General features: G+C 36.9%; 1 protein-coding gene across 16 annotated transcripts in view; it reads left to right on the forward strand.

Moving 5' to 3' along the window:
• The window catches only part of MYCBP2 (MYC binding protein 2), a 205,067-nt gene that overhangs the window by 124,311 nt on the left and 55,194 nt on the right, over positions 1-25,562 (forward strand). For 13 of the 16 annotated variants that reach the window (XM_054825908.1, XM_054825926.1, XM_054825935.1 and 10 more), the window contains 9 exons: positions 1,114-1,326; positions 6,526-6,581; positions 7,004-7,119; positions 9,041-9,138; positions 13,380-13,496; positions 14,291-14,431; positions 20,594-20,668; positions 22,815-23,039; positions 23,951-24,083. In XM_054825908.1, coding sequence (XP_054681883.1) covers positions 1,114-1,326; positions 6,526-6,581; positions 7,004-7,119; positions 9,041-9,138; positions 13,380-13,496; positions 14,291-14,431; positions 20,594-20,668; positions 22,815-23,039; positions 23,951-24,083 — 1,174 coding nt within the window. The remainder of the gene's footprint in view (positions 1-1,113; positions 1,327-6,525; positions 6,582-7,003; positions 7,120-9,040; positions 9,139-13,379; positions 13,497-14,290; positions 14,432-20,593; positions 20,669-22,814; positions 23,040-23,950; positions 24,084-25,562) is intronic. The other 3 variants (XM_054825956.1, XM_054826037.1, XM_054826020.1) reach the window with 2 other exon arrangements.

The following is a 25,562-nucleotide window of genomic DNA, read 5'->3' on the forward strand; positions in this document are numbered from 1 at the left end:
CTGAATGTAGAGAGGAGATTCATCTAATTTATTACTAGGCAAAACAGAGTAGAGCAATGAGAAAATACAATCAAGTCTTAAAACACCTCCCCCCACCCCTCCCATCTTCTCGGGCTCAACTTCACTCCCGGCTTCAACCTTCCCCCCCCTCAGCGGCACAAGGGGGCAGGGAATGGGGGTTGCGGTCAGTTCAGCACACATTGTCTCTGCCGCTTCTTTGTCCTCAGGGGGAGGACTCCTCTCAACATTCCCCTGCTCCAACATGGAGTCTCTCCCACGGGCTACAGTCCTTCACGAACTGCTCCAGCGTAGTCTCTCCCACAGGGTGCAGACCTTCAGGAGCAAACTGCTCCAGCGTGGGGTCCCTCCCACAGGGTGCAGACCTTCAGGAGCAAACTGCTCCAGCGTGGGGTCTCTCCCACAGGGTCACAAGTCCTGCCAGCAAACCTGCCCTGGCGTGGGCTCCCCTCTTCACGGGTCTACCGGTCCGGCCCGGACTTGCTCCAGCGTGGACTTCCCACGGGCCACAGCCTCCTTCAGGTGCCTCCACCTGCTCCAGCGTGGGGTCCTCCACGGGCTGCAGGTGGAATCTCTACACCCCCTCATCCTTCCTCCATGGGCTGCAGGGGGACAGCCTGCTTCACCATGGTCTTCACCACGGGCTGCAGGGGGGTCTCTGCTCTGGTGTCTGGAGCACCTCCTCCCCCTCCTTCCTCACTGACCTTGGTGTCTGCAGAGTTTCTTACATCTTCTCGCTCCTCTCTCCGGTTGGAAAAGCTTCTTTTTTTTAACTCTTTTGTTTTCCTTCTTAAATATGTTATCACAGAGGCGCTGATTGGCTTGGCCTTGGCCAGGGGCGGATCCATCTTGGAGCCGGCTGGCATTGGCTCTGTCAGACACAGGGGGAGCTTCTAGCAGCTTCTCACAGAAGCCACCCCTGTAGCGCCTCCCGCTACCAAAACCTTGCCACACAAAACCCAACACAGTTTTTGACACAGCTGGACTTACTTTGCGTGCTCTAAGCACTTTGTCTCTGTACCTTATCAGACCTAAAAGAATGCATGTGTGTGTTTTCTCCCTAAATCATCTTCTGTATTCCACGTCTTATTGCAGGTAGAAGTCAAAGCTATTCCTGTTTCTCAGAAAAAAACATCTTTGCAACAAGAACAAGTTAAAAAGGTGCAACGGATACCAGGGAGTCCTGCAACGGCTGCTTCCCCTAGCAGTGATATGACCTTTGGAGGACTTCCTTCACCAAAGCTTGATTCTTCTTATGAGCCAATGATAGTAAAAGAAGCTCGATATATTGCTATTACAATGATGAAGGTAAATTGTTGTCATTTTAACAATATAACTATACAAGTCAGCATTCAAAGTGTGTAAAGGTATGCAAAGGAGAAGGAAAAAAGTATATTTCAGTTTGGTTACAATCTAAAAATACATTAATTACAAATTATTTTGATTATATTTAAATTCAGCAGAAAACTTGGTGCATCATAAGGGCCAATTGCCTGACCTCTAAAGCAATTATAAATGGAATACCATTTAAAAAGAAAAGTTGTCTTTGATTTTGATTACACTGATTAACAAACTAGTCCCAAGTCATTTGGGAGAAATGAAAACAGCTCTTGAAATGGTGAAGGGGAAGTCAAACTAGTGTATCCATTTAGAGTTGAAGTGTTGCAGTGAGTCTATATTAAAAACTAGAACTGGTGAAAGTAGGAAAAAATAGGAGCTCAGCATAGTAAAAAGACAATAGGAATTATTTGTGTATCAATACGTAAATATTAAACAACATCTGTTGAAAATAGCCACTATCAAATGGATCAGCTCAGAGACTGCCAGCAACAGGTTCGAAAGAGGTGAAAACTGAACAGTTAGTATTGATTCAGATATCTTTTAGAACTCTCAATATATTTACATATATATAACATATTGACCCAGTTAAGAGGTATGATGTGATGTGTATAACTAGCAGTTAGACAACTTAATAAGACATGATAATCAGGAGTTAAAGAAGGATATAATCAATATGGACTTGGTGGGGCTGGGGGGGGAATCGGCAAACTAACATCTTCTAGTGTGTACTAGAAGTGTTCTAGAGGTTGTTTTCTGCAGAGGCTAGTGCTGCAGTAGCTGTGTGTAATTAGTGTCTTAATGGATCGATGAAATATGAAATAACTGTGGTGTACAACAAATAATTTAAAATGTTGTTAAATCACAGGTCCGAAAAGATATTTAGAACCAGGGAGTGTATATCAAGGAGACAAGTGTGGTTTGGTTTTGGTTGTGGTTTTCTTGGTTTGGTTTGGATCACTTCTTGGCTGGATGCTGCTTGGTGATTTTACCAGTGGCTTGAAGAGGGCCCGAAATACATTATTTATTCAAAGTTGAAACCCGGATGGGATTTCAGACAACCATTGTCCACAGGCACCTGCTGCTTCTTTTCCAGTAATAGGTATTAAACCTGCTCACCCAGATGTTACAGTGGCACACCTTGCAGTGCATCAGATACTCTGGAGTAACTGACTGTGGAGCAAGTGCAAGGTGTCTAGAAATTAATCTCTAAATTCGATGGACCCTTTGAGTGAAGAATGCTTGATGTTAGCCAGTTAACTTGTAATAAATTTTAACTTGAATCAGGCTAAGGTAAAATGAAAATGTAAGTATCTGTTTAAGGTCATCTTAGTAGATAATAACAGTACAAATGTTTGGAAAGATAAAAGTGAAAAAGTAAAAGACACAAACCAAGGTAAAATACAGAAAGTCTCTCTACTTGTTAAAACATGCTTGGCTTCTAGATTTAACACCTTTTTGGGGAGTCTTCCAGAGGTTCCAGATTAAGTCTTTTCTATCCAAAACTTTACCTAACTATTTATTTATTTATTTATTTTTATTCTGAAGAGACCTGATATTTTGCTGCTTAAATTAAGGACTGACTGAAATTGTGGGAAACACAGATGTGTTGCCTGCTGTGCTTGATTAGCTCATTAACAACTGTGCTGATTCAGAAAGTGTTAAAAAATTCTCTTCTACTTCCCTCCCTGCATTACTGAGCATACTCATTTCAGTGTAAAATGGAGATGTCCCCTGACCTTTTCATTTCATACTAGCCTGCATGTTGTATCAGTACTTGATAGAAACATCCAAGTACGGTTAGAAACTGGAGCTTCTCACCTCATGACGGTAAATTGACATGTTTGGGAGACTGATACTCAAAATAACATCTTGTATAGACACACAAAATGGCTGCTCTGCATATATGTTCAAAGGTTCTTATCCCACCTCTTTTCCCCCTGTTGTTTTTGATTTAACATGGGAATCTGATAACTCAGCAGCCATTGCAGCCCAGAGATATTCTTGTTGAGATACTTTGTGCAGTTCTGGGACCACTGTTATCTACTTACGGGGCTTTTCAGTGTAGTCATTTCACAAGAATCTATGAAAGTAAAACCATTTGGTTTCTAGTGGGAATCAATGGAAATACCACCTCAATATAGAGGGAATTTCTTCTTCGCTTTGAGTAGAAAGACGATCCAAAATGCTATTGGTAAATCCACTGGGCTGGTTTGCGGTTTTTGATCTGCAACACATTTGCTTTCTTATCTTCACATGGTCTTCAATGCACTGTCTGCTGATCTCAAAACTACTGTGTCCCATATATCTTTAGATTTCCTCAAGCCAAGCACCAGTCAACCATGTCCACAGTGGTTAAGAGAGGCAGCATTTGGGCTATTAGCAGCAGTAGCATGGATTGGGTATTCTGGACCTTGGGTTTTATGTTGCCATCTCCCTCGTCTTCAAACAGACATTTTAAAAGATTTCTGCAGCCAAGGAGGACGGTGCAGTCTTGATTACACCTTGTGCTATGGACAGTGTACACTTACTGACAGGTTGTGGTGGGTTGACCCAGGCTGGAGGCCAGGTGCCCACCAGAGCCGCTCTCTCGCTCCCCTCATTCACTAGACAGGGGAGAAAAGGTATAACGAAATGCTTGTAAGTCGAGATAAGGACAGGGAGAGATCACTCACTAATTGTTGTCACGAGCAAAACGGACTGAACTTAGGGAATTTATCTAATTTATTACTAGGCAAAACAGAGTAGAGGAATGAGAAATGAAATCAACTCTTAAAAACACCTCCCCCCACCCCTCCCATCTTCCCGGGCTCAACTTCACTCCTGGCTTCAACCTCCTCCCCCTCAGCGGCACAGGGGGACGGGGAATGGGGGTTACGGTCAGTTCATCACACGGTGTTTCTTCTGCTTCTTCATCCTCAGGGGGGAGGACTCCTCTCAACATTCCCCTGCTCCAGCATGGAGTCCCTCTCACAGGGTGCAGACCCTCAGGAGCAAACTGCTCCAGTGTGGGGTCCCCCACGAGGTCACAAGTCCTGCCAGCAAACCTGCCCTGGCGTGGGCTCCCCTCTTCACGGGTCCACCGGTCTGGCCAGGAGCTTGCTCCAGCGTAGGCTTCCCATGGGCCACAGCCTCCTTCAGGTGCCTCCACCTGCTCCGGCGTGGGGTCCTCCATGGGCTGCAGGTGGAATCTCTACACCCCCTCATCCTTCCTCCATGGGCTGCAGGGGGACAGCCTGCTTCACCATGGTCTTCACCACGGGCTGCAGGGGGATCTCTGCTCTGGCGCCTGGAGCTCCTCCTCCCCCTCCTTCCTCACTGACCTTGGTGTCTGCAGAGTTTCTTACATCTTCTCACTCCTCTCTCTGGCTGCAAAAGCTTGCTCTCTCTATAAGTGTTTTTTCTTCTTCTTAAATATGTTATCACAGAGGTGCTGATTGGCTTGTCCTTGGCCAGGGGCGGGCCCGTCTTGGAGCCAGCTGGCATTGGCTCTGTCAGACACAGGGGAAGCTTCTAGCAGCTTCTCACAGAAGCCACCCCTGTAGCCCCCCCCCACTACCAAAACCTTGCCACACAAGCCCAACACACAGGTTGTGAAACAGAGGATGTAGTCTCAGGGAATTTATCCCTTTTTTTACCAGTCTACGGAGCGCAGTAAAAGATTTTCAAGAGGATCCTTTATTGATGAGTCTAGAGATGTCTGACTCCCCTAGGCAAATAACTAGGGTTGTGCTCACTGCCTACATTTGGAAGCTATAGGGATATGCTACAAAAAGCTTTGGAAATTTCTTGGGTCACAGATAGCTCACACTAAAACTCCAGAATCTCAGGGATATCTGCACATTGGTGGACAGAGCGCAGATTATGTCACGGAAGGTAACTGTTTGCATTGCTTGAACTATCTCTGATTTTCTCTGCTGGGAGAACAGTGAAATCTAGCCTTTTTAACTGGTATCTTATATACTACATGCTTTCTGAGTGGCATATGGCTGCTTCCCAGCTTTTTAAGGGGTGTTTTCTAAATTTCACTTAAACTATTTGATGATCTGACAGCATTCTCTGAAATTCTAACCCCCATCCATGCTCAGAACAGATGTGTGCACGCTGTCTTTCAATTTACAGTGATTACTGAAAAACTTACTTTCTTTTTTGTTACATGACATATCTTTAGTTTATCATGATTTGTTTTATTTCTAAAATAAAGTGATTTCACAACAGTTTAGGCTTATCTAGCCCATCCATCTTCTAGAAAGCATATGGTCCCAGGCTAGACTAGAGAATTAAACTGGCATAAACTATTTAATCTTATATTTTTAAGGTTAGTTCTCTACTGGCTCAGTAGTCTTGGTATAGACACTGGCATTCTCATGGGAGGTTACAGAGAAGGCAAAGTCTGACTCTTCTTGGACTTGGACAGGGAAAGGATATGAGGCAATGTACATAGCTGGTGAAAAGGGAAATTCCGGTTACATATTAGGAGGAAAAAAATTACAATGAGAGTTGTCAAACACTAGAACAGGCTGCCCAGAGAGGCTGTGCAATCTCTGTCCTTGGGGATACTCAAAACTTGACTGGATACACCCATGAACAAGCTGACCTAATTTGAAGGTTGGATGTAATTTTTGAGGGTGACTTTCCTTTCAGCAAGGGGGTGAATTCTCTCTTATCTCTGGAGGTCTCTTCCAACATCAATTGTTGTATACTTCCGTGGTATGCAAAATTATGAGAGCAATATGGTGACATCATGCCAGCACAGACTTAGATTGACTTAAATCATCACGGTGCTGTATCCCTTAGATACTGTGTGGTTATTTGTGTCCACAAGGAAGTTGAAATTTAGCTTATTAGCGAAATGCAAGTGAGATTCATCTCAGAAGAGATTCAAATACTTGACTGTGAACAAAGCAATAACTTCATTAACAATGAGTGTTTTTATTATCTAAATAATGGCAATTTAAAGGGAAAGTGAAGATACTTGTTTCATATATGCATATATGTGTGTGTGTTTCTGTGTTTTGGAACTGGTTTCTGGTTCCCTGCTCAATGCTTCTGGTGAGTGTGAAATTAGATTAGTATGTTCTTTGAGAAGATACTCTGCTTTCTTTTATTCATAACTTTAGTATAATTGATAACTGTTGGGTTTGTTTGTTGAATTTCATCTGTTTATAGGCATATGAAAATTACTCTTTTGAAGAACTACGCTTTGCTTCACCAACACCAAAGAGGTAAATGTTAAAGCATTCCTTTTCAATAGGGACTATAATTAATATGTTCTGCTTACTCCCAGAGTCACAAGCCTTGACTGCCAAATAATCTCGTCTAAAGGTGGAAACACTACAGAAATTCTGTATTACTTTGTTTTCTTGAATTTAAATATTTTTAAATTTCTCTTTAAAATCTCTCATTCTTAATTGTTCTAGTGTTGATTCCTTATTTGTATTATCTGCTCTTTGTGTTCTTTCGTCATCTGCTATAAATAAATGTAGTACAGAGATTTATACCTTCTAAATAACATGGGTTTCATACATGGGATGGAGGAACAATGGTAATTGGAAACTTTTTTCCTTTCAGATCATCTAAACTATTACAAATTATTTTCAAGAAGACAATAATTGTTTAATGATATTAATTTTTTGTTTATGCCTAGACCCAGTGAAAACATGTTGATCAGAGTCAATAATGATGGTACATACTGTGCAAACTGGACTCCTGGAGCTGTTGGTCTCTATACCATCCATGTTACTATAGATGGCATTGAAATAGGTACTTAACTTTCACTATACTTAAGCAGAAATTTATTTTATATCCAGTTTGTATACTGATAAATGCATGTCTTGGTGCTCATAAGATTTAGTATTAAAGTTCACAGCAAAATCTAGCACCCAAGTTTTGGTTCCGAAGCCTTCTATCTAGTTCCCTCTTCTTTCTCAAAAGAAAAAAGACCACAGCTATTCTCTTCTTGAAATAGGTATGTATTTGGCAAATCATGTATTTATAATGTGGTTGGACTACAAGATTAATAGAGTTTCTTATTCTCTACTCTGTGTTGCAAGAAAAACGTGTTGTTTCAGTGACAAGAGTGATGGAGATGTATAGTTAAAGGGGAAAAACACCCATTGAAGAACCTAGGAAAATGGAAGATTGTTCCTGACCATGCAGAAGTAAATAATGTCATTTCTTCTGTGGAAAATTGAGAAAGCGTGGTCTTAATTGAAACTGTACCCTAAGTTTCATAGAAAGGTGTAAGCAAATTCTCCAGGACCAGCAATTCCTCTTTCCTAATACTGTACAACACCTTTTGTAAATATTTAAAGTGATACTCATAAATACACATACACATAATGTGCATAGGATTGGAATGGGATACTGAGTTTTGTGTGTTATCTACAGAAGGTAAAATTAATGGAAGATGGTTATTAACAGTTATCTTTGTTCCTCAGACTGGGACATTTTCGTTCATAGGAGCATCCAGTGCACTTCATTGGTTTTTGTGTTTGGTTTTTTCTAGTCTGCCATCCCCGGAGACAAAATTTACACCATAGTTTAAATCAACTGTTGTTATATTTTTACACAGATTCTAACACGTTCATTCATTGCATCGGCTTAATTTTTAGAAATGCTAAAATAAAGTTGTTAAACTTAGTTATTAAACAGGTGTGAGTATCCTTTAATACTTATCTATGCCATCTTTCTTCAATGTTACTTCTGCTCTGGTTCAATCATAGTATCTTACTATTCCCTCTTAAGTTTTCATATACCCATGCTTGACCCATAATTCTCTCAACTTACAACCACTTAAGTCCTAGTAGCACTTAATTTCTTCTATGTTTCAAATCTTTTGCTTTCTTGATACTTCTAGATTCCTTCTGTTACTGCCATGCTTGTTTAAAAGAACATGAATGAAACCAACAAGTTTATCACTAGGCCTGGTTGCTTCTTCTCAAACTGTTGCTCTTCAAAGGGTCACCCTGTAAAATTAAATAAAGCCCTTAAAAGATCTGCCAGGTTTTCATAGTTTGGCGATAATGTTGGTTGCTGAAACAATTTCTTTTAAGATTACTCAAGGTTGTATCCATCTATTACTTAAGCTTGAACTGTTTCTTTACATGTATTTTTCTTCATGATCTGAGAATTTTACTGTGTTGAGATGTTTTCTAGCACTTTCTGGTTTTGTAATAGTGTTGGTAATTAAAGGTGTTCGCTCTTTACATTATAGGCCTTTTCTGGTTGTTTAATTTGGATTCAGCAGCTCTTATCTGTTTCTCACACTTTGTGATTAGCATCTGCAGTAATACAGCGTGCATAAGCTATTGTCTCTCCAGGAGCTTTTACTTGTACCCCTCAAACATTTAACTCTTCTATGTTCACCATGCCTTGAAACATACCCCTATGGACACTGTTGGTATACAAAATTACCTAATAGTGTTGTGTACACAAGGTATGACAGATATCTATTAACAATATGAAATTATATATCTGTAAATTTCCACATGTGAAGATACAAATGTTGAGAAAGTAATACTTTGCACCACGAAGCAACTGCAAGCGTTGCTTATGGCAGACGCATAAGCGAGTGGTTATTTTGCCTACTCCAAGTTGTGGCACAGATAAACTGTAGTTACTGTTTGACTGATATATCCCCTTATATTTAATTTTTTTAAATTTAGTCTTTGTTTGCTTATAGATGCTGGACTAGAAGTGAAAGTAAAAGATCCTCCAAAGGGAATGATACCTCCTGGAACCCAACTTATTAAACCAAAAGCAGAGCCTCAGCCAAACAAGGTTTGGAGAACTGAAAAAAAATCACAAACAACCCAGACAGTTATATTTGGGTGGGATTTTATTGTTGTTTACTACATACTTTATCATGTTATAGTGGTGCAGGACTTCAAGATATTTACAAATCACTTTAATGTACTAAATGGAATGAAATTAATATACTGGATAAAATGAAGGATACTCATTCCATTTTTTTTCACTCTATCCATTAATAAAACTGTTAGAATTTCTACAGAAACTGCCTTAGTCTTGACTTGTCACAGAAACATTGTGCAACCATTATGAAAGCCACAGACTGCTTTCTGCACTATTATTAGTTCTTTTTATAGAATCATAGAATGGTTTGGGCTGGAAGGGGTCTCAAAGATCATCTAGTTCCAACCCTGATGGCAGGAACAATATCAACTACAGTATCAATTTCTTTAATATTGTAGTACGAAATTAATTGTGCAAAGGGCTTTACAAAGATTTTGTTTGTTGTGTGATAAGGATCTTTCTTCAATCAATATAAAATCCAAAATTAGTTTGTTTAGTGATACCTTCCTTTCTTAGAATATTATGATTTTGGTTTTAAAAGTTATCCTTTCTGTAGCTTTTGACTTCCCTATCTCACCTTATCATTCCACTCTAAAGGTCTAAAGTAGACACAAATCTGGAAAATTCCCAGATGAGGGAACCATCTTCCGCTTCCTCTTAGATGTGAAGGAAGGGATATTAAATGAGGTGCTGAATCTTCTTTTCATGGAATAGACCTGTATTAAAAGATGTGGAATTCTGACATACCACAAGATTATCCCTCCCTGTCTTATTACAACTGCAAAGGTGCTTGAGAAATACATGGTTACAAAAAGGATCAGGTGTTTCCCAACTTCTTGCCTGTACAGCGCATCCTGATACATGAGTTTTCCAACTTTCTGCACAATCTAGAGACAGTAACTTTGTTATACAGTTCCCCAGTCTGTAAATGCATCCAGTGTCTGCTTCTGCCACTAACAAGATTTTTTTCCCTGCACCCACACCTCAAAATAAAAATACTAAGTTTACCTTTAGTTTCCACACAATTTTTTACCCCTTACTGTATTAAAAAAAAAAAAGAAAAACCCAACAAAATTAGGTTTTCTCCCTTCTCTTGGAAGGAAGACTTCCTGGTTACTTCATTATCTTAATTAAACCTCCCAGTCCATACTCGGTGAGGTTCATGTCACAGAACTTAATGATATCTCCATCCAAGCTGGTCATCATATGTGTTGTCTGCTGTCACCAAAGTGACACACACATCTGGTCTAAGATGAGATAAATTGCTGGATGGAAGTGCTGTCTTTCTTTTCAATTATTACAGTAGGAATTGAAGTGACCGGTTCATACATAATAGCTACGTTTTGTCAGGTAACAGTCTTCGTGACAGTTAAAACTACTTGACAAAAGTTAGGCCTCTGGTGTTCTGAGGCTTTACCTAGTGTTTAATCATCTCCCTGTGTTGTTCCACTTGCATGTCTTGTTTTCTCATTCCAAGTTGTAGTCTCTTTGAAAGATGAACCATCTTTCTGCCCTGTGTATAGTGTCTGTAAAGCCTGCGGCAAAAATACACTAGACCTTTCATCAGTCTTCTTTCTTCTGTGTCGTAATAAATCACATAACAAAACAGGTTAGAAAAATTCTTTGTGTATGAACAGCAGCATTATAAATAATAGAGAAGGGTATTTATTGCACTGTGCTCCATGCTTTTGAAGCCAAGAATGTATCAGTCAGAGACAGTCCAATATACCAAATCATCTTTCGCTGAGAAAAAGGGCTTAGTGGAGCTCTAGAAGCTTCTTCTCTTCGTCAGCCTGAAATTTCAGCTACTTATAACCAAAGAACACTTTAACAGTACATTCTCAGTGATGATCTGTTCTCAACTAGAAACACCAAAATATTTTTGAGGCAGTGGCATATTCCAATTTTGTAGTCGAACCTTATTGAATCGCAAGTTGAAATTAGATACTATATTATGATTTTTGTATTGGTTTCTTCATTCTCTGTTATTTGAAGTCCGATGAAAATCTGGTTTTCCTGTCCATCCAAGTTGGTAAAGGAGATTATCATAGTGATCTGTATTCAGCCTGGGGTATATGACCCATAACAGCTGCTGCCTCCTCATTGGCTGTGAAACTTAGATTAACTAATTTGCAAGAAATTCCATTCCACATCCTATTGAGGGAAACATAATCTTTCAAGCTATGTAATATAATTCAGGGTAGTTGGAACCAACTAGAAGAAAGCAGTCCTAATTTAGCTGCATTGGATGGGGCAAGAGTGGTACCAGAATGACTGGTTACTTAGATGTTTTGACTGTTTCTACTGTCCTCACATGACTGAACAAGTAGCTAGCATCAATTGCAAAAAAAAACCCCACCAAACCCAAAAGCTCTGGGTAGGAAGTGGTTCTTTGCATCCCTTCATAGAAGGTTAACTCCCTTGTAAAGATTGCTTTATCCTATACAACGCATCTTTCCATGCTACGAGGTGTACCTTTTTTCAGATTCACCAAATAAGAAGACATAGCAACAAAGCTCTTAAACTGCTGTACACCTTAAGGGAGATGTACATGTTAATCACTGGGCCTTTCTGCATTAGTCACTTCTTTTAGTTAGAATCCAGTTTGTGTATGCTCCGTGGAAGAACTGACTCTGGAGGTGTTATAGGACAGAGTTACTGAACTGTTGTGCCACAGAGAAATATTCCAAGCAAAGAGGTACTAGATCAAAAAGAAGACTCAGACAATTAAGTTTTTCATGATGGTCAGAAATGAGCATAAGAGAACTTTCCGTCTGTTTTTTGTTGTATTGTCTGTCAGCGGATCTGATCCCTAAACAGTTTGTAGTTACAGCCTGAAGTTTTCTATTGACTCGTTAGCTGCTGCAAAGGGGAAAGAAGCCCTTTCCAGGCCTGTGCGTATCCAAATCTTGAGTATGAATTCTTTTTCCTCTAAATTCAAGTTTTTAATCCAAGTTCTAGCCAACCTGTCATGTGATTTTTCTGAAGTAACATTTTGGTGTAATAATGCAGGGACCCCTAATTTGCAAGGCTTTGTTTATAGGCTTGTCTATGTTGAGAATGCTGTCAGCAGTGATTCAGCCTTATATTTTTACAAGGACCTTGGAAGTCTTAGTTTTGCCTGTTGAGAGAAATATAAATCCTTGGAGTAACAGGATTGTTAGTAAGCAAAACCTTGCACATTTTGGAGTAAGTTGCATTTGAAATTCTTTACGTGCTTCTCTCTTTTTTTTTTTTTTTATTAGCCTTAAAATAAATACCATTTCTTAAAATAAGTGATTTCTTTAGGGGAAAAAAAAATAATTCATGCATTTAGCTGTTACCTTTCATTACCTTTTCCTGAGTTTATTCTTTCCATATCATTCTGTGCTTTACGTTAAGGTAAAGATTGACTCAATGCTTCACTTGATACTTTTTTCAGTTTTACGTGTGGAGTTTGAAAATAACCTTCCAAGGGAAAGATTTTATACCACATGCATAGAATATATGCACTTCTTAAAACCAGAAACCAAAAGGGTGGCTTACAGTTGTTCTGTATGGGAGAGGTACCTGATAATGTGTTTGGTGAAAAAATGATAGTGAATAACAACTGGGAGATCTTGGGGGCTGTAGTAAATCAAACTAGTAACAAGTAGCATCTGGTCTAACCTTCCTGTACAAAAGGGAGAAACTGTCGAAGTAGCTATTTGAAAAATAAAGAGGTAGAACGATCTGGTCTTTTTCTATTTTTAAATGGCTATTTAAACCCTTTAGCTAAGGAAAATATCCAAATCTTGGCCAAAAAGTTGACTAAACAAAATTTTATGTTAGCACAAATGAGAACCAGTAATCCTAGGTTGATCAGTTACTGGAAATACTAAATTTGAAAAGGCAAAACCCTTGAAGCTAGCAAAAAGGAGTAAAATTGGGGGGACAAGACAGTTAAATCGGAATCGGAAGCTTGTACTGAATATTGTGTGGTATAACAGAGATGTTTCCAAGACTGACTCAACACGCTTTTAGGGGATTTTTTGAACATTATGATTTTATTGGTTATAGTAAAAAAGTGAAGTTACACACAGCAGCCATGGGAAACTAGCAACAAACTGTAACTCTCAAGACTGCTATCTCGTCACTAGCATTTCAGAATCTGTTAAACTTATTTCTTTTTACTCTGAGAGCTCTGTTTCAATTTTTTCTTCCTTACTGTCTTCCTTTGCTTCTCTTAGGTTCGCAAATTTGTGGCCAAGGACAGTGCAGGGCTTCGTATCCGTAGCCACCCTTCCCTTCAGAGTGAGCAAATAGGCATAGTGAAAGTCAATGGATCCATCACTTTTATTGACGAGGTAATTAATAAGACATTTCTGTTGAAAATTGGGCTAAGATGTAAAGTTAATTCATGCAAATAATGTGGGGGTTTTTTCATGTTTAGATGTTGACATATACGACTTAAGAACATAAGAGTATAAATTGCAAAATTCTAAATATTTACTAATTTAGTTTTTCAAGCTGTCATTTCCTTTTAATTTACTTATTTACTTACTTGAAAACCTGTATAACAAACTTTTGAGACTCTGATAGGAGGAAACAAAATTCCCAGAGTTCATCTTATAATAATACCTCTAAGAATTTAGCTGTTCATGACTTACTATTTCAACTCTACACAAAAATTCGGATGTAGGTGTCATTTTCATTACATCTTTCACTTACACTTCTGAAAGATCACTAGTGTGTTAGACTACTATGCATGTATTTTTCTTACAATATAACTTCATATACAAGGAATATTTTTGCAATTTACTAAGTTATATCATCAGTGGGAAAATGGAAAGTGGGGAACTTATGAAGCTTACGAAGGCTTGGCTTGCTTTCCTCTTCTTTCTCAAAGCAACTCTTATTATTGCATGATCTGATTTAAATTTATCTTCACACCTTGCCTTCTAAAAAAGATATCCCTCCCATTGCTTTGAGATTCTGATTTTGTCAATATTCCTCTTTACCTCTTCTTACATTCTATCAGTGCAGTGAAGATCATTACTTCCTTGCTACTATTGTCTGTTTGTCTGAGGTCTGTTAATCCTTACTAGCTACAGAACAGTTACAGGAGGGCATGGCTCGTTTTGTTGCTTGTTTCCCATAGATCCACAATGATGATGGTGTTTGGCTGAGGCTGAATGATGAGACAATAAAGAAGTATGTTCCTAACATGAATGGTTACACTGAAGCCTGGTGTCTCTCTTTTAACCAACATCTTGGCAAGAGCCTTCTGGTACCTGTTGACGTAAGTAAAAGGTGCCTTTGAAAAATATCCAAAAGTACACTCTATCCTCATTACAAGACTTTCTTTAATTAAGGCTGCAAATGAGTCCTGAGGTAAACAATATTTTAATTACCAAATACTACCTTATATGTGTTTGCATTTTTGAGGGCTATTGTGTAATGAGGGTGGAGTGTAGAAAGATACGAGGCTTTTTATGTTGAAGCCTCTCCTCCTAGAAGAGAAACAAAAGTGCAAGGACCGCTATAATAGGGTACAAAATATAATCATATTAGATTGTGGTCTGCACCAGGTGTTTCTGATGCAGGATGTCATTGTCTGTAAAGTGACCCATTAATGCCGTGATTTCAGAAGAGGCTTGCAGCCTGTGGTGAATCCATGTACTTGAGACTTTTTAAAAAAACTTGTAAAGTTCTTTAGGCTCTGTTGGGTTTTGTGTGTATTTTTTGTGAGTTTTATACCTGAATCCTTGAGTTATCAATATATTAACTAATCAAAAAATCCCAGTGCATCAAGACTGACTAAAAAATTGAATTTAAAATAAGAGTAAGCATAATTTGTCTGGATAACTTTAATGGTGATCACCATCACTACAATTCAAAGGTTACACCTTTTCTGTAAACAAGATACAGTTTAAAAAAATTTAACAAACACGGAAAGGAAAAAGTGTATTGGCTAAACCATAGTTTCTCAAAAAATTCATGAAAGTGCAGGCCTTTCTGGCTCATCTGGTTTTGTGCATTCCCCAAAGCAGGCAATGCCTTGATTTCTTCAGGACAGAATGTGAGAACCAGATCTAATTGCTAATACAGCTGTTTAGATTTTATTTGTCCTCTTATATGAGTGAGCTGCTGCTGCTGCAGTTGAAGAAAGTTAACAAATATTTAGCCAAATTAAACGCCTGCAGCCAGTAGTGTCACCCTGCACACGTTTTCCGATCATAGAAGAACTGAGATGTTCCCAGTTCCAGTGAAACTGGGCTGTTTGTTACTAGCCAAATCTGGCAATTCATAAACCTCATGTGGCTGCAGCACGTGTTCTGACAAACACTGTTATATGATGCAACTAGATCTTCTTCCTATTCATCTTCTTGTCTATAAATTATTTGTTAATATAATTCTACTTGGAGATTTATTTCCATGAAATCCTTATTTCCATGAAATCCTTATTTTGGGAAGTACTTTAATATTGCATTTGGGAAGCAAATTGTTTCCATACACAGTCATCAGTGACTCAAACACTGTGACAACAGGCATATGTATCTAGTTTGTTGTAGAATATATGAAAACCTTGAAAAAAATATAGGCTTTGCTTAAAATCTTGCTTGTATTTTTGGCCTTTGGAATTAATACTCATTAGAAAATAGCTATAGTATGCTTTCACAAAACATTAACATTTGTATGCAGCAGTATTGTAAGACAGAATGGGCGTTATATTTTGTTAGATTTTATTTCATTTTTTTCTATTCCTAATACTTCTTTACTTGCTGAGGGAAAAAGTTGTGAGCTCAATAGTTACGTACATGGTCGGCAAGAAGTTACTGGTTGGTACATTTCAAATGGCTCTAGGACACACTCATGACTAAAGAAGAACATACCCTGTGCTCTCTGAGAAAAGCTTGAAAGGAAATGACTGTCATAAATAAACTGAGTATTCAATCTTGATAATATAATATTGATAATTCAAATTTAATTTTAATAAGTAGGTCAGGTACAATGAAATGTGAAAAACAGCATTTAATTGTCATACGTTTCACTCTGCTTCTGTAAAGTTCAGATTGAATGTTATAGATCTTTTTTTTCTTAAACAGTGCTGTGAATTAGTTTTGGTGCCATTTGGACTACTAGGAGTTGGTAGATATTACTAATTTTTCTTTTAACTAACCAGTTATATTACATCCTTAATGGCACAAGGTAAAAGTCTCATACTTTCTTAGCTTCTGATCAGTAAGCAGCCAGTGGCCAACATAGCAAAAGTCTTACAAACACAACTATTACAACAATGTAGCTATGTATAATAAGAGATATGTTTTGAGCTAGCTTCAGATGGAAGGTTTCTTCACATCTCATATTTGAAATTTAAGATTCTTGACTTTTTGAAAGGACTTAACATGTCCTGAATCTATTTAATTTCATTATGATCATATTTAAGCATTAAGATTTGTTGTTCCATAATAGCAAGAGGAAAAAGGAAAAAAAAAATGTTCTCTAACATTTTCTTTCTTATAGGCCACAAAACAAAAGTCACGATTCAGTGGCTTACTTTTGAATGCCTTAGTTTTCAATGCATGCTATTATAGTATTAAGCACCACACAACTTGATGAAATTCAATAAACTTTTTTGTAAGCTCCAGAGTTTTATAGCTCTGCTTAAAACTCTTTTTCCTACTAAATCCTGATCACATAAAGTGATATTGCTTTCTTGGTAGAAAGTTTTAAAATAAAACCCTTTTAAGGTGATTATTGAGTCAAGAATATTCAAAAATATATGTCTGCCTTTCTCTAAACTATTCAAGAAAAGAACTATATAAAGTTGCCAGATTTGATCATGCAGTCTTCTAGGGCTGAATGACTCGTGGCAAAATATGGTCAATTAAGCAATAAATACTGAAGGTTCTGTAGATGAAATTGTGAAATAATCCATATCTGCTCATCCTTTTCTGTTGATTCAGGTAACTGAATGACACAATGAGTAGAATGTAGTAAAAAAAATCTGTTAATATACAAGATTTTTGGAATCCAAAGCTGTTCTACCAGTACTGCTTTCAGAAGCAGGACACAAACTGGAAAAAGTCTCTAGTGACTGAAAATACAAATGGAAGAATCAAGTGGCTGAATTGGTCATTGTATTCCCCATTCAAATGATTGTCACATTACTATGATTAGATTCCAGTTTTTATCCAACTCATGAGTGTGCAGACTTGGCAACTCCAATTACATTACTTTGTTACATTTAAGCATACAGGCCTTTTCTAATAAGTAAATAAAATCTCTCAGTACATTTTGTAAAATACATTTAAGGTATATTTTTTAAAGAAAGCTTGAATTCTTCTATTTCATCACTGTATTAATAGAACAGTGGAAAAAAATATATATTTTTTCAGCAGTATTAATTTAAGCCTCTTGGCCTCCTGGCATATATATTGTATTTAAATTTTGTGTTTCTTTGTTGACATTAACCATATATTTTATGATAAAACAAATATTGAGTATCTTCGATCTCCTACATATACTGTTTCTGTATATGTTGATCAAAGCTATTATATTTAAAGAGAAATCATCATATGAAAGCATCATGTGAAAGTAACCCATTATAGTTGCCAAACTATTTATCTGAGCTGTGGTTGTTTACCTTCTTAAGAAAAGCTGTATAGTCACATCCTTTCATGAGGAGCTGCTCTGTAGCCATTGATCTAAAATTGAGCATCCAATCCATTGTAGGTAATGTGATTATGAGACTATGAATTTAATTAGGTGGATATTTTGGATAAGAGTATGAGTTTTGGATATGCTACTTCCTTCCCTAGTAGTTACTTTTCCTTTGTTCTTGTGACATTGTGTTTTTGAAAAAATAATTGTTAAATTCCTTACGCAGACAGTTACGTATCCATGCTTACACACAGTACTTAGTAGAAAGGTACATACAGCATAAAACAGTACACACTAGGAAAAAAATATATCTTGGTTAAGCTCTGGAACTTGACTTTTTAAAAAAATCATATTCTAAATATAGTTTTGTTACTTCATTTGAAATGTCAAACTTTATTATAAGGATTATTGTACGCTGCTGCAAAGTTATGTTATTGCATTCCCCAACCTCCATAGGCAAGCAGGATTTAGAAACTGCAAGTTTTTCAAACCATTATTGCAGTGGAAGAAAGAACCAAAATTAGTATGTAGACTGCAGTGTTTGATCTCAGAACCTTAGAAAGCTGAATATTCTGTGGAAATGTTGAAGGACATTCACAAGAGATTTCTACCATTCTTTTAGGCATGATGGAAAGCAATTGGAGAATGAGATGATGCTTGGTAAAATGTCAAGATGGTTGGTTAAGATAAGCCTTAGCTTTGAAAAGCAGTATCGAAATTTTTAAGTGCTTCTTAATGGTCTGCTGATTTGTGGTGGCAAAATGAAGTGATTTATATTTAAATTTTTTTATTTCTGAAATGTAAACTTTATTGGGAAAAAGTATGATTTTTTTTTTAAATTTTTTTTTTTAGGTAGAGATTCCTGAAATTATTTTTAGTTTTTGGAAGGGAAAACTTGAAAGGAAAAAAATAAATTAAAAAGGACTATATATAAAACTTCTATGTAGTACATACAAGAATGAAAACTTAATTCTCAAATACATGCCTGATCTATTCATTTAAGCTGACATACAGTGTGCTAATAGCCAGGAACATGTAAAGTTCCCAGAGCAAAGGAGACCACCTAGTTTGATCATCTTGGTGTTGCTAAGCCAACATGGTCCCACTTCACTGCTGGTGGTTTCTTTTTTATATTTCACACATATAGCTTTATAACATACAAAAGCGGATCTTTGAAACAATACTTAAATATTTTAGGTATGGATAGTCCATGTTTTTCTGTACAGTAGAAGGCCATCACAAAATGTGAGGTATGCTGCAAAGTAATATAATCAGTCCGTTGATCTACGTTGGGTGCCTATGAAGTACACTCTCATTAGGCAAATGCGGGCTTTTTATAGTTGTCGTCATTTTATGTCAAATCGATAAGCCTTTACTCTGTCAGTCTTCCTATCTAACACCCTCCCCACCTTCCCCAGTGCCCCAAAACATGTCTCACTAGTGTATTAGAACCTCTTTCAATTTTGGGTAGAGGTACTAAATTCTAAAGAAATGCTGATGTTTGACAGTTTCCCTGGTTTTGTCAAAATTGCAAATCATTTGCATTACTGAAACTTGATGTAAGCAGAAGTTTTGCAAACAGGACATTGCTAGATGATTTGCTTCTATCATGAGTTTCTGGATTTCCTTACTTTTAACATGTTAGTGTTTTTTCAAGGAATACAGAGACGTTTTGTACCAAGAGTGTTTTGTACTTGTTTCTGCTTAAAGGGATTCATTGCCTTTTCTTTAACTACTGTGAAATTTTAATGTGACTGCTGTCCAGGGATTTCACTAGGTTCCCCTATCAGGATGGGCATAGGAAGTAAGATTTTGATACCTCTGTTTATATAGATAAAATGGTGGCTTTGCCAAATGGATTTTGTCATAAATACTGATTATTAATACTACTATATATGTACTATTAATTCTTTCATTTGACAGGAAAAGTAAAAATTTCTTTGAAATGAGTAGAAACCAGTTTATGGAGGAAAAAATGGCTTCTTTTTCATGTTTTCAAGTAATTAAAAAATGCTGTCCTAGCTGTTCTGTGGGAGGGAAAAGAAGAAAAAAAAAAACAGAACAGCAGTGCTCCTTTCTATAGTACAGGCAATGGGTTATAAAACTAGTGAACTCTCTCTGGCAGCTCCATTTGGTTTATGATAATTCATAATAAACTAGTAAATGCATTGTGTATTTTACAAAGCTAATGGAATCTTAGTGATCGTTCTCCTTACAGCACTCCGAAATTTTTGGCTCTGGTAAAGAGTGCGATTTTGATGTGCGAACTGATGAAATCATTCTGTCCAAGTGAATTTGCTTTCAGCAATAGTGAGCTTAGCCCTTCTGCACCTTTTCAGTTCTGACTTGGTGACTAAAAGTCCACGTGCAGTTGTCCTGCAATAATTGAAATTATCTTTCAGAACAGCAGACTGTCTTGCTATTAAACTGTGGTTTGTGGTGGGACCAACTACTGTTTCATTGTAACAGAAGTGTGGAATTCTTCTGTGCATGAAGTCTCAAGCTTTATAAGAAATGTCTGGCTCTTAATTTCAGTAAATGGCATGACACACTACATCCATTTCGAGCTTTTGACATACTAAACTGTTTTTGTTTAATGGATGATTTGCCATGGTGAGCAATGGACTCAGGTGACTTGATTAGGAAAACAAAACTTTCCCCTTTTGCAAAACATTCTACCAGTTAATTTACTTGTGGAGAAAGTTTGCATTATAGAACCTTGAGCTTCTTCCTCCAATGTTTCTTTGTTCCCATTTCTTTGTTGATATGTCTTTTTTTTTTAAACTTTGTTGCTCAGAATGTCTTTAATGCTAGCCAAGGAGTAAGGGATTTGGACTTTTTTTCATGGACTTCCAAAGCTTTACCCCCTAAGGTGAGTTAAATGACAGGAACAGTCACACTGTATCTCATGTTTTCAGATTGTACCTTATGACTCAACTTTATGCTAAATATTTTTTGAAGTCTGTTTTACTTTGAATTGTTTTTACAGGAAATAGCAGATTTGCATAAAATGCTGTATCTGTGTCTCATCCTTTAGGATGAGAAAAAAAATACTGGGGCAGATTATTGAATTTTCATTAATTCATAATTAGCACTCTCCTTTTTTTAATGAACCAAATTAGAAATTCAGAGAGATGGCCTAGTAATATCATAAAGGCTTTCATTCTCTTTTTGATGCAGGATGTACTAGTAATTTTTTTTCTGTTATTGCAGCATCTAATAAGATGATATTTGTATGAGTAAAGCTAAACTATTTAATAAATACAGAGCCCATTCTTAAACTTGTTCCTATAATTGTGTAATTTAAACAAAAAGATGTTATGTACAGTTAAGCTGTTTAAATCATCTACAGAAGTGCTTGTCTAAATCTCTTTGCAGCCCTGTAATGATTTTGAGATCAATTTTTTTTCATATGAACTTTGTAATGAAGATGACAGCGTTGTACGTAATGGTTTAGAGATTTAAAAACTTGGTTTTCCACTGAATCTTCTTCCCCAAACTAGCAAACTTCAGTGTTATATCAAGCTCTAGACAATGTTTAAACTGTCTTTAAAACATACAGATTTCTTTTTCCCTAAACCAGTTTACCTCAGTTTGCATTAACTTGCTTTGAAAGCTACGTTTTTACAGGACAGACTCATTTTTGTATAAAGGCTTCTTGGAAAAACTGCTGTATTACTCTGGATGTAGTGCGCAGACTTCAGTACCAAAAAGCTGAAAGTATGATCATTAAAGAGATCAGAGGAAATTGCATTAATTACAAAGGAGTAACATGAGCAGAAGTTTGGTTTAAAACTGATAAAGTGTTCTTTTACACAGCGGGAACTGAACTCCTGGAAGGTCTTGCTACAGGAGATTGTGGAGGTAGAAAGTATCAGCACATTCAGAAGAAATTCAACAAATTTATAGAAATCAGATCCATAAATAAACGCTAAAGAAAATAGGCTATATCTTCTAACACCCATAATAAAAAGATTTTAAATGCTGTTGGTACATAAGCAACAGACTGCTAATAAAGACTTGTATGCTACTTCTAAACAGCATCTCCTGTTGCCATTGCTGAAGACAGTATACTGGATGAGGTGAACCACTGGCATCATCCTATAGGGCATTACTTAGTCCTTAACTTTCAGGTCGTCTTTTAAAATTGCCTATGACTTGCATTATAAGCATAATAGAGATTGCTCCTGCTTCTCACTTGCTTTCTTCTCATATAAATGTGCGTTACGTTACTCCCATCCCTCGTATTTTTCTGCACAATAGCTTTTTTATTAAGCTATGGCTGGCTGAAAAATCTATGCTAATATTTGTCTTCTTTTAGTAACTACCAATTTTTCTTGGTAGGGAACTCAAAAAGTGTTTGCTCATTTCAGATTTGGGTATATATTTCATCTGTAATTGGTACCAGATGAAATAAATTTCCAGGCCACTTTTATTGTCATAGTGAAAATAATAAATATGCACTAATATTTATATGTGCGTTTAAGAATCTATGGTGTTGCTGTTACTCTGTCACAATTTTACCTTTACTCTAAATTAACAATGTATTCTAAATGTGAAGTCAAAAAAGAAGCATATCATTTAGAGAAAGATAATATTCAAATTCCCTTTACATAGCCCCAGACTTTTTCACAAAATTTCACAAATGCAGCAGGAGGAATGAGTGTGTATCCTGATAAATGTCAGTATGAAACAAGGTGTAGTGAAAGCGGTTAGAGTAAATAATTTACCCCTAAATGGTAGAGATGAGATACTGCTTTTATATAAATGGTTACATTTATACCTCTTTTGTTTCAAGAGCAATATGGTGACTTTTCAATTAATATGCAATTCACTCGTAGTTAGTTGTTTATCAATCCACACTAAAATTAGCGATGTAACTAGTATCTCTCTTAGTTTTGACATTTAGCTATTGTAGTCTTGAAATAAGTATTTCTTATCTTAAGAGTTCAAAGGTATTATTAATAGGTTTTATTCTGTTCTGTTTTGTTTTGCCTTTTTTTTTTTTAATTTCTCAGGAATCTAGGTCTAATACTGATGATTTTTTCAAAGACCTAAATTCACACTGCCCACAGGAAGCAGTGATGCAAGAACAAGATATGCCATTCCTTCGAGGTGGACCTGGAGTGTACAAGGTAGTGAAGACTGGCCCATCAGGTCACAACATCAGAAGCTGCCCTAACCTTAGAGGTATCCCAATTGGAATGTTAGTTCTGGGAAACAAAGTCAAGGCAGTGGGCGAGGTATGGATCCTTGTAGCTTCAGTTCATGTCTTCATAGATACCAGTATATAACAGTAGTAAACGCAACAAAAGAATCTGCCCCTGTACAGGTTTGCTTTTCCAACCCTCGTGATAAGTATTAACCTTTGAACTTGGTTTATATTATAAATACTAATGCCATGATGTCTTTTGCATTTTAGATGTGTGCATTGATTTGAATAATGTTAAAATTGTACTGCAGTTACGTATGCTTGCTTATATATTTCTGTTATGGTATTCCTTAAAAATTATGTTTCTTGTTCTACTTTTTTGTCATATTCTTTGAAAGAATTTTGTTTCATTGAAAAGTTTTTCTAGGACCTAACCAATTAACAGATTATTCTGTTTCTCTGTATTGATTGTATTCCTTTGTTCAGTTGCTGAACTGTTGCTACTGTTCCCAGTTGTCCAGTTGTGGTGTTTTATGGTTAATAAGGGCTTAAGGATGAAGTGTGTCATGCTATTTCCTAAATATAATGTCAGGAACAAAACTAGTACTCGTACGAACTTTTCATACATAACTTGGTGTTATTATTCTACTGTTGCAGCCACAAATAAAAAGGCATATTTTGGTGAATATCTCCTTCAAGTTTTTATTTAGGCTTGTTTGGATGTTCTAAAGTTGTGGTGTTGGTGTTTTGCTTCTTCTGAACATAAACAGGTGTAAGATTTCTGGAAATACTCCTAACTGTGCCATAAATAGTTTTGGTCCTTCAATCTGCCTCAGCCTGTGGCCTTAATTTAAGAAATTTTTAATTTTTTTTAACATTTGCTTTGTAATATAAAGATTGGAATGGAGGTGTTTTTCAAATACTGTAATAAGTTGCTGAATCATGCTACTGAATTATTTGAAAAGTCAATAAATTATGCTTTTTTTTATGTGTGTGCATCAGGTGACTAATTCAGAAGGTACATGGGTGCAAATGGATAAGAACAGCATGGTAGAGTTCTGTGAAAGCGATGAAGGCGAGGCATGGTCGTTAGCTAGAGACAGAGGTGGAAACCAGTACCTCCGACACGAAGATGGCAAGTTGTTGTTTTGTTTTGTTTTTTAAATTAACTTAGGAAAAAAATTAAGCAATCTAAACAGGACAAATAAAGAAGGAACTGAGTTTTAAACAGGTATAACATGAATTTGGCACTTTTTCATTTGAGTTACTTTACGCAGTTGGACTTCAAAGTTGTTTACAAACATTATTTAAATATGTTTCAAAAGAACAGTTAATATATTTTCCCCATGTTTTCTTCCGTACCAAGTTATGGATCATAATTTTAACCATCCTTCTTTTAGCTATGGGGATCATTTTTAAATAAGTAATTGTGCATTTTTATTAACTTTCTTTGGCCTATTTTGTGTGTCTATGAAAAGCAGAGCAGAATTAATTATTTATGTTGCTTTTGATTTTGTTAAGTTTGTTAGTTCTGTCACACAGCATCCTATTAAAAACCTGTTAACATGTTTTTTAACTCTGTATTTAAAATTAATATCAAATTAGTTAATTATTCTAGTTAGCAAAGTATGATTGCATTCTCTTAAAATGCAGAATTCCTGTCTTGATAATACATGTTCAGATTGGGTAAGACCTAGAAATAATAAAACAAAACATGTTAGTACAGAAACTTTTTATTGTCTTCTCTCCCTCCCTCCCCCGCTTTAAGCATCTTTCTTGTTGATCTACAAACAGGCAATTGTTACTGATCTGAAGTAGCTTTCTTTCGCCCTGAATGCTTCATATGAATACCTTGAGGTATTCTGAAACTGTTATTTCCCTAACAGATAGTCTCAGCCCATCTGGATGAGTTCTCCTGTGCATGATTATAGGATACTTATATTCCCTTAAAATATGAGACACGGAGTGATCTGTCAGTATTTATACCCCTGGAGGAGATCATCTATCCAACCTCCCTGTCAGTGCATATCAGGTTGCTCAGGCCTTTGTCTGGTCAAGTTCTAACTATCTCCAGCCTCTCTGGACAACCTGTTTCAGTATTTGACTCCCCTTTGTGGTGAAAAATTTTGGTAATACCTAATCAGTTGCTGCAACTTTTGTTTCTTGTCTCTTGTCCTATTACTGTGAACCTCCGAGATGAGTCTGGCTTCATCTTCCATGAACCCTTCAATTAGGTAGTCGAAGGAAGCAATAAGATCTCACTTTAACTTTCTCTTTTTAAGAGAACAGACCCAGATCTCTTCTTAGATGATGTAAGCTCTACTGCTCTGACTGTCTCGGTGGCCTCCAGTAAGCTCATTTCAGTCTGCCTTCTGATGGGGGCCTGAAACTGGAGACAGCACCCCAGGTGTCCAGTGTGCCCCTCTTGTCTTTCCAATGTCTAGTAAAAATTACTGTGGATCTTCATTAGCATGATTTTGTTACAGATATTCTGACAAAGAAACAGTTAAGGTTCTTCTGTTGATAATAAAATTTTTGGTAGAGTTCCCTAGAAGCTGGTTTGTTTGATCTCACTTGAAGAGTTACTTTCTTCAAGCCTTTCTTTTTTTTTTTT

This window comes from Grus americana, chromosome 1 (genome assembly GCF_028858705.1).
Source record: "Grus americana isolate bGruAme1 chromosome 1, bGruAme1.mat, whole genome shotgun sequence".
Taxonomy (NCBI): Eukaryota; Metazoa; Chordata; class Aves; order Gruiformes; family Gruidae; genus Grus; species Grus americana.